Source organism: Varroa destructor, unplaced genomic scaffold (genome assembly GCF_002443255.2).
Source record: "Varroa destructor unplaced genomic scaffold, Vdes_3.0 BEIS01000001.1, whole genome shotgun sequence".
NCBI classification, from domain to species: Eukaryota; Metazoa; Arthropoda; class Arachnida; order Mesostigmata; family Varroidae; genus Varroa; species Varroa destructor.
In genome coordinates, this window is record NW_019211454.1 from 60190544 (window position 1) to 60210044 (window position 19501).

The window sequence follows — 19501 nt, forward strand, 5'->3', positions numbered from 1 at the left end:
ATCTCAACTACTTAGAGAGCAATGGCTTTCTTCTACCTTAAGCTAGAATCACCAGTAGCGAGACCGATCCGACATCGAGCTATTGTCGCCCTGAGGTCATAACGAAGTGCGTCGTCCTTAGGACGATTAAATTTGACAATTGAAATAAGCTGGCAACGAATAGTTGTGTATCTGAGAAGCTTCGCCTTGCATATAATAAAGCTGTAATACATATATAATATTCATACATGCCATAAGCGGGTTGGTTAAACGTTTGAAGAAAAGCTTTTTATATTACGTTACGCGTATAAGTAGTACGCGCTTAAGAACCGGACCAAACGTGCCCTGTTCGTTACCTGAGCGACTTCTGAAATACGCTGTTCTAGGAATGATGAATTTTGCCTATAAAGGACTAAGAGCAAACGACGTGACCCGGACTAACAAATAGGTACCACCGCAAACTATACAAGCGACTTCTAGAACAAGGGCAGGCCGCAGCAAACACGGTGGGCGCGTGTAAACGTACAGGACTTTAAACACCAAAGAGCTTTCTGAAAACACCTCCAGAGACCGGTGCAAATTAATATTAGTTAGGTCTTTAATGTCGTATTTATACAATCACGTCCAGGCAGCTACACGGTGTGATACAATAGGACGGGCAGTATAACACCTAGCGTTGAAATGTGCTTTGTTACACGAACGTATAAGCACAGAACAATTGCGTTATCAGGCTACTGCACGTGCTCCGTAGATGTTTACTTTTCAAAACATCATCATACGCCATATTTTGCCATAATTCAGAGATTGATTATTATCATTGCTAGCATTAAGTGGTGCTACTCTACTGTAGAAATGCCGTAAGCTTGTTAAGGGAAACATTTGCTCATACCATATTTTAGCGCAGATTAACGTAATTTCACCGATACCCCCTAAACCCACAAATAGTCCAGCTTATTTCGTCACGCATATTTGCCTACAACGCTAAAATAATAACGTTTTTTCTATTCATTTCGCTTCGGCTCCAGCTAACTTTACTCCCAGCTAACGCTGTTTAACTGATGGCTGGGGCATTCTATTTATCAGACGTTGTTTCGCGCCCGTCGATATGATATACCTGGGTTGGATTTGATATTACCCGATGTACGCAGTTGCTCCTATGCAAGTACCGGTGCAAAATGACCGTTGCGGCGTTAAACGCGAAGTTTTATTACTGACCGAGAGGTCAGCATGGAAACAGACGAAATTGGTCCCCGCTGTTCTCAGTTAATCGAGATTAGCCCAAACAAAACAACCTATAAGGCCGCGTAGTCTGCTGGCCGCCATGATCGGACGGTCCATAAGTCAATGTACCTGGGACAGACAGCAGCGTCAGCCGCGACATCAAGGAACATTTTATATACAAATAGTAGCAGAACAACCTACGGAAACGTGAATAATCTTTGCGTTAGGATTTAACGACAATCTGCTGTACGTAAACTAGCTTGTTGACCAAAGATAAGAGATATCGTAGGGACCAGTTTTGAAGACGTTCCATCTTTAAGCAGCTCAAATTTGGAAGAGTCATGTTGAAGCAGCAAGAAACACAGGACCCCGAAAGTGGAGCCTTTTTGTCGCGTCGGCTCACCACGTCGTGGAGTAGATCAACTGTATTTCCGCCGAAACCATTAGTTCAACGATGTTTAGGTATATAGAGTTGATACTAATTTATCATACATGCAATCATATCGACGGTTGAAGACAGCGGGCATCTAGCGCACGTTACAAGTAATGCCCGTCACCCTTCCTATCTAGGGCGATTCTTCGAGCTCTATTGCTCGAGGTTACACCTCCAGATTAATACCTACGACACTTGCTTTTGTGACCACTGAGGAATCCGTTGAATCGCATCGAATTTCTCCAATCTATCCAGTTTTACTGAAAGATACTCTTTGTTTTCCTTTTCTTGCTTGCTTGCCTTTCTCTTCTAATAAGTACCTTAATGATGTGACGTCTTCCTCCAGGGCTAGGCATTGCCTTCAGTCGGAGTTCGCGATACTACTATCTGTCTGCTTCTCAAAGAAACAGACAGACTGCTAACTGAACCTACGTTTCTCTCTGTGTCCCGTAAGAACAGAGGCGATTACGCAATTGCCTTCGGTCGTTGATTGAGTCGGCCATTTTTCTACCAATAACGGTTCGATCACATGCAGAGCTTTTTATGACATCTTTAATGTTTGTTTTCTGCGTATTACATGTATAAATTGTTGTTTGATTACGGTTCGTTACTTATTGGTGGTAAAGTTAATTATTAAAGATACAATAATAATAATAATAATAATAATAAAGATAAATAATTAAAGAGAGTTGAGGCATTGCTCGCAGTGAGCGTGGTTATTACTGTATCTAATTGTATCGCTTTAAGGGCGTGCAATAAAAACATGTAACGCAGTATAATAAGCGCGCTCCGACGAAATGCTAAAAAAAAGTTATCGCTTACCATTAGCATGATGCGGGGGGCCATGTGGGTGAGGTGGGGGTGGTGTCATCGTCGCGAAGTAGTTACTTAGAATGTTGGCGATATACGCATTCTGCATAGGACCAGTGCCTTGTTGGCCAGCACCTCCAGGCGGTCCAGGTGGTCCGGGTGGTCCTTGTGGTGTATGAGTCATACTCTGTCCACCTACGGGGGTTGCGGTTCCTTGCCGCCCATTCGGATGGCCCTCACCGTACAGGTAATTACTGTGCTGTGACGTCTGGCCATTAGCGACTGCACACTGATTGGCGGCCTGCTGGATTGCAGACGCCAGGGAGAACTCATCCGTCTGTAAGCTCAATGGACAATCCTTGGGAGGTGTGCCTGTAAAGTGGAAGAATGACGAAAAGACAACGACAGAACGGTAGTCGAAAGAAAAACACCATTGCCGAATAGGCCGGCAATAAGCACTGTGTTAGAAATATTAAATGAGTAAAGGGTAAACACCAACGTAGGAAAACACAGTAACATGTCTATTCAAGGAGAGCAAGGATCATAAGAGCAGTTATACCTCAATAGTTTTATGCGACGACCTCTGTCACTACCTCACATCATTGAAGATTTGTTCATTTATGAATTCGAAACAAGGAGGCAACCTCACATTATCTGGGTAGCTATTGTGCATCTGTCTTAGTGCGTTACCATGATAATCATAAACATGCAAGTATCGCTAGTTCAAATTCCAGCGTTGGCAAATGCTTTCTATGGCATATTGCTACCGTCCCGTTTCATATATTCGTTGGAGATAAATCCAGCAAGACTTCTTTGAAGTAAAGCTTAACCGTTTAGGTACGAGACTTTAAATAACTTAATATCTAGGCATTCCAAACACTACATGGCGAATCGCTGCGTTTGGCCTGTTTAAAAAATTGGCCATTAGCTCTATGGTAATTAATACTGATCATAAAAATATCTATATATTATGGATATGTAGTAGGTAGTCCTCCGCTGTCCTATACGCAGACATAAATAGCAAGTCTCCACCAAGGTATCGTTGAATGATCGATCATTCCATTATAGCTTTCTATAAAAACGGACTACGTGTAATTGTGTAAAATCAAGTGATTTTTTAATGGTTCCATCCGCTTGTTATTGCATAGGTTGATCTTAGATTGTAGGAGAGTTAATTACAGATTCTACACTGCTGAATACGTAAACGTCTAGTAATAAACAAAGGCATGCCTATGAACTCGGGAAAACATCAACCTGCAACTTTCTTAGTAGTAGAGTTCTGAATATAAAGAATGCGGTATATCTGCAAATAGTTTAGCAACAACCATTGGCTTTTGGTTCATACGCGGCTAAAAGAAAACGCTAAAAGAATGGTGCACTGTATGACACAAGAGGGACCTTTATAACACTTATAAACGGAAAAAAACAGTCGTACATATATATCCTCCTATAATCTGCGTATCTACAAAAATATCTACATATGATAGAGTCAATTTTCTCTTTTAGGACGATATCCGAGGTAGATACACTAGGAAACGTCCATTCTGAATCTAACGTCTCCTTTTTTACAAGCACAAAACAGCTCAATTGACGTCCAGTGGTTAGAGATACTGTATTTGATGGTTGACTTCCTGCACAGTGCTATCAGCCCCTCAAGCTATATTTTTATTTTTATGTTACTTTTTTTCTTATATAAATTCAACAGCTATCCCACAGTTCTTTAGCAGGGTCAAAGAAGTATTTTACGATTTTTAGAACCGCTCAGTCATTCTCCAAGCCCTAATCATAGTGGCGGACAGAGATGAATGCTCGGTTTTAATGGCAAGATAAGTGACACGGTTAGACATTCAGACGACACAGCTCATGGTTCCATCCTCTATGCGATCCTCTTAACTGAATCGCGTTATGGGTTGCTCCCGTTCAGCAATCGCTTGTAACGCACCAGCCGCTAAACGGGACAAAGGTCTAATTTTAGTTGTTGCCCTATTCAGCATACGGGTCGCTCTTCGCCTGTTGATTTCAGAACGTGTGTGTTCGGCAAACCGGGCACTATTCTACATAGGGATATAGACAGTGCCGCTTTACATGGCCATAAATAGGCTAGTGGACTAATAGACGAAGTAATCACAATAGGACATTGTAGAAACGCTTGCCATTGTCAATATATTATATCATAGGCAGATGTTAAGCATCGATAATTTAGATCACCTTCGACCTCACTAAATTGTAAACGTTTTACTGAAGTTCTTTCTGAGTTTGAAAACCAAGAGAAGTCGTTAACTGCCAAAGTCAGATGACATTTTCACATTAGAACAATATTTTTGGCACTAGAAAGCACCACCGCATACACAAAAGTACGGTCTGTAACCTGCTCTATTATAAATGAATCCATTAAAATTATGCATAAAATTAGCGAAAATGTCACTATAATAATGGGTTCGATTGACAACGCAACAACCTAATCAGTTGTAGACAAGCAAAAAACACACGACAAGGAAATCTAAGTTTCCGAAGATCGAATTGTTCCTAACTTACCAGGAATAAAAATGTCAGGGTCGAATATAGCCATAATCTCCCCCAACGAACGTCAAATATGACGAAAAATTAAGATCGAATATCTTTGTGTACGGTTGCGTGCAGAGATGTTGTATCTATGACGATGACTGTTCAACTAACGAGTTATTGAAATTGAAAAAATTAATTTAAAAAGAAGGTGACTTTTGTTCAAAGTTACTCCTAAGAGTAGATTGGAAGCAAGCATTATTAGCCGAGTCGATGAACTTACAGAACGCCAAACACAAATTCTTAATTTTCCTCATTCTTAGTGGGCCTTATGAGGGTAACGCTTAATATCGTCGTTTCTAGATGAGTACAGATGCCTGTTTCGTAAACTTGTTAGCCTCTATCACACAAGAATTGAGGTTAGAAAACCATTCAGCTGCTTGCGCAATGACCGCACCATCGCCTCTATCTGTTATCAGCTTGACCTTTAGAGACATGCTGCCGATCTGTATCACATCTACGCATCGGCGATATGGTTGAATATAGCTTATCAGCTGATCGTCGCATGTAAACAAATCGTGGATTGAAACATCAATCCTGAGAAGATCTCAACCAGTGAATTTGCACACTAAGGCCATTAAAGGTCAAAGAGGATTTCATAGAAGAGCAATAGGATGAGCTCATTGCCTCGACACAGCCTCTACGGTGGGTCGCGGTAATCACTACAACAGCTAATGGTAACAGACTGCGAAATAACTACTATATTTATTTATAGAGAAACATAATATAGGATGGCGGATGGATTCACAAATAGGATATTGGGCGTTAAAGTAAATTACTTGAGATAGGTAACAGGACAAGTGATACCGGAGAATCAGGGAGGACGAGAATCAGCGAGCAACAAGCGGCGTCCAACAGGTTAGACTGAATAAAACTTAAGGTTTGGGTTAATTATTAACGCTGGCCCATTTACCGTTATAGATATCTGCACTACTAAGTGCAGAACGCGGTTCCTTCAAGACGAAGCACGGCAATAAAAACAAGCATGGGAATGGCAGGGTAAACGGTCTTGTTAGTGGGAGTAACGATGGCGGCCGGACTGGTACACTAGCGACAAAGCATATTTTATCGAGAGCTAAAACGTCTCAGTATAAAAATTCGTTGTTTAATCTTTTTTCAAGGTACGCTATTAGGACTACACCCACTTGTTCCTGTCGATACTCACACATTAACATGTAAAAGACACCCGCTCAATTTATTAGTAATATTATTGTTGTCATGTTGGCGATGATTATATGAAACATTAACTTGTTTTTATCTATCAGCCACTGAAAACCGTTAACTTTCAACTTAAACACGTTACCATTACTATTAATATGATCATTATAATTGTTGTTATTACTATATGCGTTGTCATGCACTTACGATAATAGTCCTTACTGCCGCCCGGGGTCGAAGCAAGCTGAACTAAGGCACTCCCACTGCCGCTAAGTGAGAGGGGTGTGGAGGGGGACGCTACAGAGGAAATTGATGGGGATGTACATGATGAGGGTGAGGATGAATTATTGTCTATTGCTGATGCTTGATGGTGTGGATGTGAAGGGCGATGCGAAGTAGCTACAACAGCAGCAGCAGCAGCAGCAGCAGCAGCAACAACACCATGGTGATGCAGCTGCTGGTGTTGTTGTTGTTGTTGTTGTTGCTGATGGTGGTGGTAGGAAGAAGGTGGCTGGGGTGGATGTGTTGGGGAAAGGTCGCTGCTGCTGCTGGCGCCACCGCCGCTATTGTTCATCGTGACGAAATCATGATGGTGGTTACTACTATGGTGATGAAAGAGCTGTTGCTGCTGGTGATTATAATGGTGGTGGTGATGGTGATGCGCGCTGTTAGTCAGAGAATGCGGATGGCCTATATGGGCATTGTTGTGACTCTCCAGGTGGACGACGACGCCCTGCTCTGATGGAACTGCAGTCGAGCAGCCGCTGCTGCTTGGAGAACAGCCACTGCTATTGAGACTATTGCTCCTGCTGATGCCGCCGCCGCCGCTGCTGCTACCGCTACTGTTGCTGAGTTCACTATCATGGCTAGTAGCAGTATTAGAAGGCATAGCTGCAGTAGTAGATATCTGACTGCCGTTGCTATTGGCTACCCACTCACCGAGCACGTATTCGGCCATTTTGACGCCAAGGCCGGGATCACCGAGTGAGTCCTGCTGATTGCCACTAGCATTTGGATGGCTACTGGGTAGGGCGTTGGGTACTGCTAACGGAGCTACGCCATGGTGGCCTGTGTGACCGCTACCGGGGTGCAATGGCGTCGACGGCGCCGTGTTCCACGTCGAGGACGTCAACGAAAGCGATTCAAGCTGGGTCTCGAGCGATACTCCGACTCCGCCGCCGCCGCCGCCGCCACCGCCACACTCTCTGCGCCCGGACATGTCCTGCAAATCAATAACAAGCAAAACCATATAAAAGCCAATCAGTCTGAACGTGTAATATTATATCTTTATAATAATTTATTAAAAGTGTGTCAAAATGTACTACACTTTTTTCAAGGATTATGTAAAACAACTGTCATCGCAATCTGCCTGGAGATCAATTTAGTAAACTTTTAGCCCCACTGCATGCCCCCTGACAATATTCTATCGTCGTTAGTGGCCATTAATTTCATACGAACAAGCGGTACATCTGGGAGGATTCAACAGGGACATTTGTTTTCATTCATATTACAATCTTTGTAGTGAAGTTTTCCTTTAGCGATATGTTGCGGTACACTTGCTGAGGACACCTGAGTTATCTTAGCAGTCTTCACGAGATTCTTCCGGCGCGATTCGACAAAGGGGATCCAGCTAGTCGTAGACTAATAGCCAATAAAAACATTTTCATCTCGAACAATCCATTGAGATCGAGCCCTCAGATGCGTTTGGGGTTGACTTTTCAATCAAGTTTCACATGGACGTATTTTAATCAATAGAAGGACTCTATACGGGTGTACCATTGAGATTTAGCTACAGTAAATGAAAATGTTACGATTTTTTCCCTCGAAATGATACGCGGAAATAAGACAGTCTAATTAACATATCGAATAGTGAGCATATTTCCCAAAAATTTTCCAGCCCTCATCTGCTTGGTAACAAATAAATTTTTGTACTGCAAATATATATATATGTATTTGTTTGAAATTGGGGTCGTATCGGCATGTACTCTATATATATATATATATATATACATACATATATATATATATGCACTGTATTTCACGCAACTGAATTAGAATGGACAACAAGTATGTTGACAGATAGTACACACATTGGAACAGAATAGAAGTAGGCGTAAAACGAAAAATCAGACAAAATACTGAAATCGTTTGTCATTGCCTCCATCAAGCAATAAATTACGAAGAACGCGAAGTTAGATTTTGCACGTTCATGATACATCCGAACGTTAACAAAAAAAAAAAAACAAAAAACGAGAAGGACATAATAAATAGGCGTAAATAGTAGAACTTTTGAGTGGATTTTGTGCGAAATCACAACCAAATACACCGCCGTTTAGCTCTAAAACGTTCAGTCTTCGACAGAACCATCTTACTAAAGTTGAGAAAAAAAATGAGCCTAACATTTTTCTACATTGAAATCCTTAGAAAGTTCCGTATCTTTCGGCAGATTTACTAAATGAATAATGTACGACGAAACCTGAAGCATTTTAAATTCGGAAAGGCCAGTTGCTGTTAGCGCTAATGACAGCAAATCCGGTAAAAGCATAAGCAGAATGTGATAATTAACCATGCTAGAGGTTGACTTTGCAGCTTTCATTCGCTCTTCTCGTCCCTCTAAAATCCTCATCTTGGACGTCGAGAACAACTTATGGTTCAGGAACAAATGACAAAATAAAAGTAGAAGAAATCACTAACACAGTACATCAGTAGATGCATACCGTCGCCCGCCGTCTGTGCACGTGTCCTCCTATAGCTACCCGGTTTCCATAACGTCAAAGCGAACCCCGTCAGCCGCAACAGCAATAGTGACAGCGATAACAGAAACAACAACGACACTCCGTTACCGCTTCTATAGCAGGCGCACAGCGCGGTGTTTACTGCCGAATGCTACGCGTATCGGGTTGCCGTCGTCACCATCGTCGTCACCGTCGTCGTCGTCGTCGTCGTCATCATTGTCGTAATCGTTATCAATGGCCGGCCGTTGTCTGACGATGGCAATACCCCATCAATCCAACCTTCCCGCCTTCGGTGTCGCACGCACACATTTGTGTAGACGCTTTTATTCCAAACGACAGTGACTTGAGATATCACCTGCTGTTGCAGCTATCGCCTAACGTCTCTGGCGGCACAGGCCCAACAGCCATAACAAAATGATTGCGATCGATGGAAAAGTTGGAACACATGATCTTTGTCTCTCTAGGTTTCTCACTGCTTGATTAATGTGACCCGCCGACAAGGGGGCAATGAGCCCCAGTTGGGATCCGGCTAAACCTTTAGATACATGCTTACTGGTCGGCCACAATACCAAGTACCATTAAGTTCACTCACAAACAAGTGTCATTCATGTTCTAGCCAGCAGCTACTGACAAAACGATAGAATGAAACTATGGCTGTAATGTTATCGTGAGGATGAGCAGTCCAGATGAGCTATCCTGATAAATTTGCTCGAATAAGGGACCGACACGGGGACGACGGCATGCAACGATTGTTAACAGAACCACGCAGAACTAAAGAGCGAATTGGTACGTATAGAAGAAGATGAAAACAGTCGCTGCGGTGGTCTGTATGCTATCGGGAACCACTTACAATTTACCACACCACTATTATTCACAGATATATTTCTGGTATTCGTCAACCTATCCGCCTATGGTAAGAGCGGGTAGGTATATAAGAGTGTGGACAAAAAATGAAAAATTCTGGTGAGAATTACCAGCCGGTGCTAGCAGTGTACGCTTATTGACAGACCGTCTGTAATAAAATTGCAAACGTTTTTTTTTTTTTTTTTTTTATTTCTGAGGAGCGGACCAGCGTTCTGCCAACGCAGATTTTCGTGAGGGTCTTTCCAAGTTTGTAGCAAGTTGAAGTAGGGACAGTCATTTTGCGAATGACTTCACAATAAGGACTCCAGTTGATCACGTCATGTTTCCCCACAAAAGAGCACATGAATGGAGAAAGGAACGTTCCAATTCCGCCTGTATTCCTGATTCGCTCATCAGGGCTTAACAGCGGTGCAACACTTGATGACCACTAGAGTACATGACCTTTATACTGCTTTTCCGTATCTACCAACTGTCATCAACAAACTATTATACAATTCGTATCGCACTCGTGTCAAATCACTGGAAATATCCTCGTATTCAACTAGAAAGTCAGGAAACGAGCGTTCCCTTTCGCCCGCTGTCAACAATGTTTCGTTGTCATAGACGCGGAACCTCTTAACTGCATAACAATCACAAGCACTGAAATTCCCTACCAATAATTTGCCTATCGTTGCCGTGGGAAAACAGATAAATGCCAATCCTTTCAATATGCTACGAAGAACGTTTGTTTTCATCAGATGTCGCCTGTTGATATCAAACGATTTTTGTGAGTATTGCCATAATTATTCGGAGAAGCACTATCCACCGTTCACGCCACGTCCTATTCCCCCCTCAGCCTTGGTTTAGTGGCACGTAAATATCGACATTTGCATCAACATCAACAGCAAACCGATCCGTTTATGGCGACGACAGCAGGATACGTCCTGCAAATCTTGAAACAGGAACCTATAGAATCGGCCGTTGCACAGTACACAACGGTGCAGCTATTACGATAATGCTATCTATCTGATTACTGTTGAATGTTCGTTTTTCTGTGGAGATATTTCGCAAAACCCTATTCTAATGTATGCTTTGGGCACTGCCCCAAAGCCCTATGAGAAACGGGCAACCAATAGAAAGACAACAACGCCTATACAAATACTTGACCTATGCAGCATTTGTCTATGTAATTAAACTGTCGTGTACTGTTTCGTACAGGTAAGTTGTCCATGGATGCGTCAATACTGTTGTAGTAGTGCCGGCAGCTGGAATCGTGTGATTCAAGGAGACAGGCTAAGAGGCTCTGTGGAAAGTTGTGCCGGTGACTGAGCCGAATGAACGGAAGTATGAAAACATAAGAAACGACTGAAACACAACCGCAGTGTTAGAGATTTCCAACATGTTCCGGTGTTCAGCGCCAATCAAATAAAAACACAGTATCTCATCTTTTCTAGTACCCTCTAAGCCGCTTGCAGCTCGCCATTTAATGGCAGGTATTGCCGGCACTGGCCACCTGCACAACCATGATCAGTACTGTACGTATATACATGTACGTCTATGCACGTACACGTACGTCTACGTATGGAATGAAGTTGACATGGGACGATCGCCAAGCAGCAACACCGCTCACGGCTATCGCTAGCAAAACCGATGGCTGTGTAAATACTACTGCTTCGGTCCTTTCTCATCAAGGAGCTGCTTGATGTTCATCTCAGTGATCATGAAGCTGAAAATGCTGATGTTGAAGATGTTACGGCTATATAACTGTAACTAATGATGCCGGCAAATGCGTATTAACTTCGAAATGTCGCAACGGAGGTAGGCGGTGACACCCCGATTGGCCTTGGCGACCCACCAATATAGCCCTCCGAAAAGATTAACTGATCATGTAACCGTCTTGGATTAGTCGTACTCTTTTTAAAAGGCCTAAACCATTGTACATAACGATTTCGGCCGCGCATTTCTTCACAGGGAATTACACCATAGAATGTATCTATCATCATCTATATGTATACATATACATTATAAAACCTACCATCTTTCTAGCTCTCTTCTGCAAAAACCTAGATTTCTGTTAGAGGGAATAACTACCTTCGGGTGATGGCGATTTTTTTTGAGTGGCTAGAGTAAGGAGAACGTGATGATACAGATCACGAATGTGATCATCGGTAAAAGTTACGGTACACTAACTAGGTAAACAGTAATTTAGATTTTTTTAGAACCACAATCTTTTATATAGCATGCAGACTTCAGTCAAAGAGCTCATAATGTGATACTTCAATATATCCTGGACTTCTACAAGTGCGGCGGCATCGTTTACGTTGTGCTGCTCTGTACAACGGCGGTGACCGAAATCACCATGTCCTGTTTTACTAGACGAAGAAACATATGTGCATTACTATATTATACTATACTATACTATATGCGCGTTTAAAAACGTCGCTTGTATAAGCAAGTAGTGACGAATCGACCTTAAAGGACGGCGATTAGGTGGTGACATTAAAACACGTCTATAGAATCTACAAATAAAGCGCTGACGGCCTACAGGTTAACCAGAATCTGCTTCCTTCGCGCAGCTTTGTTGAACAATCAAACAACATTATCAGCCATATGCAAGCTACGAAACGGCAAAGCAGTAATGAAGCACAATGAGCAGTGAGTAATAGGTAAACTGGCCTTTTTTTTTTTGTATAAACCAATATTATGATTAAACTTGTTATTCATTTACACAGAACAATTACTAACTCTGCGTTGTTGGCTGGCACAACAAATCCACAGTTCAATAATATGAGCAATAGACAAATAGCCTAGATGTTAAACAGGCTATAAATAGAAAAAATAACCACCCCCAGTAGACGACAAATGTAGCCAACCACGAAAACTATTCATTTCTATTTTAAATATACTAACATAATATCGATTTCGTGACGAGTTGACGAGTGCCATATACTTTCCTATTCTGTGTTTAGTAGTATGGAAATAATTATTACTCACCGCATGTATCACTTCTTAAATCAGTCATTAAGGTTATGGTATCACATGAGGTCGCATCACTTCTCTGTCGAATAAACACACACACATTAAAAACACAGTTTCGGCGGTTTCATAATACTACTCCTTAGCAGAACTTTGTAACGCACTGTCCTGTTTAAATAAAACTCGCCCACAAACAGCGAAGGCTACAGGTTAAAATGGTCAATTCCGATTCTGTCTGGTTAGGTAATTGAATGTACTAGTTGTAACGGTGTTGGCCTGGCCATACGACAGCTATCAAGTCGTTCCGAATTTCCCGGACGTTCTTATTTGTTTTAATAATAATAGTGCTTTATCTCTCTGCTACTGCTATATATATATCATGCACACAAATGCGTCAGGTCAGAGCTAATTCGTCAACTCGGCAATACCAACATAAACGAACCTCATTTTGCTTCAGTCGATGCCGATAGTTTTTTATTTAGAAAAACTCTCAACAGAAACTGTCAGATTAACTGATGTAAGTCTCCTTCTCTGCCATTGGAAAATTCTGCACAAAATGCATATACACGAAATCTAACTAGTACTAACGCCCAACGGGAATCAAGGCCAAAAAAACAAACGATACCCAGTGTTTAGATGTCTTGATGATCAGTGAATGGCGAGGACGTCGTTTTGTATGAACGCATTTTTGTTCTCCAGCAAGTCGCCGAAACAGACTGCAGGCAGCGCAGATCGACGTTAACCCCACCACCTTCCGACGTATTTCAATTTTCAAAACACTGCTGCATAGAAGAGCTCTTGGACGTTGGCATTGTATCGATGTGTTAATAGTTCTAGATAATCGTAGTCATAATCACTAGATTCGGTCGGTCTCAAGATGTATGGAAAATAGATAGCTTGCATTTGGATCAATACCAAAAAATTAGCGGAACCAGTATTCCGCTAGTCGGCAACGCCGCGGAGCGTTTCTTATTACACGTTCTCAAAGTAGCGATAATAACAACAACATCAGACTTGTATATCGTTATGCACAAGTGCATCAACAGACACTCCCTACCTCACTTCTACGACAGAGAGGTCGACGAAGTTGCCATCAATGTACACTTTCATCCCGCTGACGATATTCTTTTTCCCAACTGCGATCCAACAGCATCGGCGGGTGAGATCTCCGAACCAACGTCTAGGGATAGCTCATTCGTAGACGTTACGCGGACAAACGCAAACCGACTATAATATTCTGTGGATTTCCAAATTGAAGTCGTCATAGAAAATAAGCAGGAATTGAGGATGCAATAACTCTTGTCCGGCAATGGAACGTTTCTAGTGGTAGAATAACGTCCGCACCGTAGTTGGTTAGCCATCTCGTGTTAGCTGTTCCATAGCTCGCGGCTGTCATAGCAGCATGAGTAACGACCCGAAGCAGATTTCTGCGGCAACCGAAGGTACCGAGTCCCCCCCAAAACGGCCGCTAAAGCCGCTGAAGTCACTATTACAACGTTGCCATTTCGCCAAGTTTCCAGGGCTTGTTGCCATACTATCAATGAGAACAGGCAGGAATTGTCTACCTACAATTCCCGATACTGCGGTTGAAATGAGAGTATCGTCTCGTCCATCCGCAACTGCTAACCGTCCCGATTCCAACACTGATCATTTGATTTAATATACTGATTACTTGGTAGATACCGCAAATGGCGAGCAAATCTACCACTGGAGCAAAATTTTTAAGAGCAGACCTACAAGTATATGTTTATAAAACTGATGTACCACAAAGGACACGCTCCATTTAAGCTTGTGTACGCTGCTGCTGCTTCCCTGACTTTGCGTCCGGCTAAACAACCTAGGCCGTTAAAACTGATTCACAGGCAATGCTGTCTGTAGTATTTCTACATTCGGTTCTAACACTTCCCCCCGATAACTGGTGTCCAGGAGATATCAAGCTTAACCGTATCAATAACCGACGGCTGTCGCTTAGTTCGCAGTATCAGTTTGACGCAGGGATTAACTCCTGACAGTAATATCAGATCATATCATACTAGCCTGTCGAATTTTTGTGCTTTCGTAAAAAATGCTGTTTTACAAAAACTGTTTATTATAGCTTCAATTCAATCGCTAGCGTTTGCTTTCGAGTTGTCATCTATGGTTTCTGGGCAAAATAAACGCGGCGGTTGATATCACTAACGTACTTCTGCTGAGATCAGAACAGATGACACTCTGATAGAGCGAGATTCGAAATCATTTAAACGAATTCGTTACATCTCTCGTTGAAGCTCGACATTTTTTCGCCGGCTATGTATGTGAGGTCTTATTGAAAGACGCCGTTTTGAATCATTTCAATTTAGTAGTTGTAGTGTATTTTTATCAATGGCGAACTACAATCTCGTTAGTTATGCACCGTAAAGTTTCGAATCAATCGTTTCGGCAGGCGGCGGCAACACTGCACGATTTTTTTAAGCCCTTTCGCCTTGTACGTTTGGTGGAACCACTAATTTTCAAGCAAATTTTTCTTGCATCGAAATTTCAGTAATGACAAAAAATCATTTGTGCGTTCTTTCTTCCGATAAAGCGTCCGTAACCATAAACGGTACAAATTTCCATAGGTTAACGTACGACATACTACGGCAGCGATTTCCGTTGACCCGTTTAACAATGACGTGCCTTCTAGCTAATTACTGCTTTCGTTTAATTGTTGCTACGTCTATCGTTGGTATCTGTGCGGCGTGTTGTGTAAGTGTGCGTCTCGCTGCAGTAAGGATACTTATCTTCCAGACCGACAATATTGTAACACCTATTACTGCCAGACCTCAGCTTTGAAACGATACCGACGCGACTCATTACCTGAAATATGTGACTTTAAAGCCATCCAGCTGGAAAACGGTCAGTAGTTTTTCGCCAATTCAATATCCGTAAAAGAAGTAGAAGTCGCTAGCCTGTATAGCCCAGATCGCCGACGACAGCAGCAGTAACAGGTTGTTCGAGCTTGTTGAACGAGCCAGCTATTGGCGTACCACATTCATTGCCTTAGGCAGTAGATGGAGCGTTTGCTATACGATCTGGGCAAGGGGACAAAGCCGGCAATAACTATACCAGCAGTGACAGTCATCCCGACAGCAACAATCAATGACAGAGATCGTTTGGTCACGTCTCTTTTCGATGATTGTAACTTTTATCTGGCTGTGGTTGGTATTTGTGCGATGTACATCTGTGTTCGTTTGCATGTGTGCAGACGTGTTGACTCTCTCCGCATCTTATAGACACAGAACATAGATGTTGGCAACAGCGGCGGCGGCGGCGGCGGCGGAGGAGGAGGCGGAGGCAACAACAGAATGAGCGACACGAATCGCATCGGCAGAATTATCCAGTTTCAAGTGGGCCGTGCTTGCAGTGCTGTCGCCGGCTTCTATTCGACTACGCGCGCAGAGAACGGCCGTTGTTGTTGCATTTTTGTATCGTTTCCACTTCTGCTGCTGGGCCCTCTTCATTCGGCTTCTTCCTGCTTTTAGGCTAGTCAGTTAGCAAGCAAGTAAACAAGAAAGCCAGCCTGAGCAGTGCTGGCCGCTGATGTGGATGAATCTTCGTTTGCTCCATGGCCGCCGCGACGGCTGCCTGTGCCTTTTCGACCGTTACGGCTTCTGCTCGCCTTGTCGCGTTCGATGCGACGGTTCCGCGCGCGGTTCGTTGTACTTTTCACTCCTTAGCAAAGCATTGGCTTTTCTTGCTGCTGCTGCTGCTGCTGCTGCCGCCGCCGCCGCCGCCGCTGCTCCTGTACAAGCTACCGCTTCACTCCCGACAATCCCACAGAAGAATTACGATACTAGCGGTGATGTTTCTGCCGCTGTCACTTGGGATAGACACGCATACAAACCCATTAACACACATGGACGGACGAGCAGACAGACAGGCAGGCTTAACCCATTAGCAGTCAAGGCAGAAGCACGTACCGTGCTTGCCACACGATGCAATATATCAACGAAATCATACGCTCTATATTATCGAACGGCGGTAGCATCGACCGTGGAGGAAGAGGAGGGGAGGCGGCCGTCGGTGGTAGACAATAGCAGAACAGAAATGCCTGGATCGTGGATATGTGCTGCACTTTCGAAAGACGCTACGTGTTCATCCTAATCCAGGCGTCTTTTAGGTAACTTTCCCATTGTACCGAGCCTTACTAATACTTAAATAAGTATAAGTGAGGCTCGGTCACTGAAGTTACACTTTTGCCAAATTAATGCCGACGGCAGTAAGGCTGCATAGTTGACAACAAACGAATCTTTGATCGATAACTGAAACTAGTGTAAGAATATCTAGGCGATTATGAAACAGTAGATCACGCAAACACTCGCGGCTACTTCCAGTATGGTCAGAGCACTGAATGAAATTACGTATCATCTTGCAATAATGCTACAGATCTCACCACTTTTTGTAGAGAGTAGTCAGATATACTACACGGAATAGATCAGAAAAATCTTTAAGTAATCAAACACACACCAGAGCTGTCTGATTGATTTACGTTAAATCGTCCGTCACGGTTGCAATTGATGCGGATCCACTATGGATTTCTCACGGATCAATTAGCACAGCCTTCGTAACACTCATCAGAAAAACTTCTATCAGGCCGCCGTCTTTTACGTCTTACGTCAACCCATCTCATTTATGGCTACCGTAACAGGTATCTTTTTGTTGGCTGTTGCAAGCGTTATAACGTAAATACCGCCAAGATATCCCAGCAACATGCTACCTACCTCGTTCCTCCCATTATCGTCTGTACTGTCTAGGAAGCTTCTCTAAACACCTCAAGTCTGGCAGTTCTTCCTCCTGAAGAAGTTTCACCAGATGATAACCGGCTTTCTGTGGCAAAGGTACTGACGGCAGCAGGTAGAAAAACTAAGCAATATGCAAAATGCCCGCGCCCCCAATGCCCCGTCGCAGCGCAATAAGCCGCAACGACAGTAACAACAAACAGGCACAGTAACAGCGGCAGGGGTTATGTTCCGCCATTTGGTTGATCTGTTTATCAATCCACGAACCCCCAAGGACGTTTGCCAAGATCCGTCTGCTGGGCCACGTAACCATAATGGCAAGCAGCATCCAGTCGCGCCTAGTCCTGCCGCTTACACCAGGCGCCGCTTAGTGAGCAGATGTAAACGGACGATCATCACACAAAATAATAGATGACTGGTAACCAGAGAGCGCAATGGTACTGAGGCCGTAAACAGCTCTGTCCCTACAACAAAGTTACGACAAACAAGAGCTTCTACGCTTCGCGGGTTCAATAGCCAGCTCCGTCAGTTTATTTCTGTTAACCACCGGCAGCACAGCAACAGCAGCGGAAATAGCGACGACAGCAACCGCTGTCCTCATCGGCCTTTTAAAGGATAGAATAGACAACAACGCCAACATTGATTATTTCATACGCGTATCGGTTTATTGATATTTTTTCTTCTGGTGGCTTTTTTCAATACACCGCAGCGAGCAGGTGTAGTAAACAAGGAAATCGTGAAATGCCAGACCATCTACTTACTTCATAACGGACTCAATCCGTCATCAAGTGAGCGCCTGACTTATAGACAACCCAATACCGTCGACTTTGTGTCTTGCTATAGATAAGCTATGCCATAAAATAATTTTGTGATAGCAGCAGATTACATATGCTGACACGTGGACTTGCGCCCTTCCTCATCAGCCAGTTGCTCCGTACGCCGTAATGTTGAAACATGACTCATTCTCCTTGACAGCGTCTACATAGAATCATTTGTGTTGCACATGTTCTTTTTTCTTTTAATGTCAGTGTAAGGACATGACACCCAAGGGTCCAGCATTATCACAGGTCAAAAGAAAAACCATATTAAAAACCACTATGCAGAAAATACCCGTTGGCAATTGGCGGTTGAGTTCCACAGGCAAATGACAATGTCAATGTGTATACCGTTTTCCCCCATTTCCCATATTCACGAGGTTGGCACATCGGGAAACTTGTTCTCCCATCTAGCACAGGAAAGAGACTAGTGTTTGCCATTCATTGACCTAAATTACTGCCTTAGACAGAATTAATTTATCCATCGCGAAGTGTTTGTGTAGAACGTGAAGTTAAATCTGCTTGGCAACACAACATAAATCAACGGCACTGACAACGCTGTTTTTTTGATCTCGATAACGAATCGAAGACAGTGCGCAGCGTATCAATTATAACCCCTCGTACGTACACCTGGCGCGTCTAGTTGGAATATGGTACAAGCTCCTTCCTAATATTAACGAGAGAGACGTACGCTACTATTAAGACTCGTTTGCGCGTCACACAGCTTCAAAAAGTGCTCAAAAAAAAGACATAGTTTTTTTTTAACTTGTCCTAATTCGTTTTTAAGCTACAACCTTAATCGAAGGCTAGGAAGTTTCAGCTAGTATTCGCGTCAAGTATTCAGAAGATCACTGTGGCACCAGCCTTGATTTACTAGATCTACTCTTGTGCGTTCCCGTATAGCGCATCTAGCAAGAGCCCACCTCGATTTTTATATATAGTTATCCTATAACGTAATTGTATTGCGCTCCGCTACCCCACTGCGGAGTAACGGAAGCAACCCTTATTCCAAAAATGAAAGAACCTTCGATCTGTCCCTGTCTATGAATGACTGATATAGGAAATATTACAAGAATAAAATGACTAGATCTTCAGCAACAGGAAAATGAATTGTAAATCTTTTTTCTGCCACGTCCTAGAAATAACAAGCGCAGGTAGCAAAAAATAATTTACGTGCATAGTGCATTGCTGAGGCACGGTGCACGCCATCAG

At 43.0% G+C, this 19501-nt stretch overlaps 1 protein-coding gene across 16 annotated transcripts in view; it reads right to left on the minus strand.

The window, feature by feature from the left end:
• LOC111243330 (uncharacterized) overlaps positions 1-19501 on the minus strand; it is a 67011-nt gene that overhangs the window by 16311 nt on the left and 31199 nt on the right. For 10 of the 16 annotated variants that reach the window (XM_086991868.1, XM_086991869.1, XM_022788699.2 and 7 more), the window contains 2 exons: positions 6371-7385; positions 2456-2815 (listed from right to left, as the gene is read on the minus strand). In XM_086991868.1, coding sequence (XP_086847994.1) covers positions 2456-2815; positions 6371-7385 — 1375 coding nt within the window. Of the gene's footprint in view, positions 1-2455; positions 2816-6370; positions 7386-10957; positions 10988-12735; positions 12800-13159; positions 16448-19501 lie in introns of those variants that run through there. The other 6 variants (XM_086991889.1, XM_022788700.2, XM_086991892.1 and 3 more) reach the window with 6 other exon arrangements.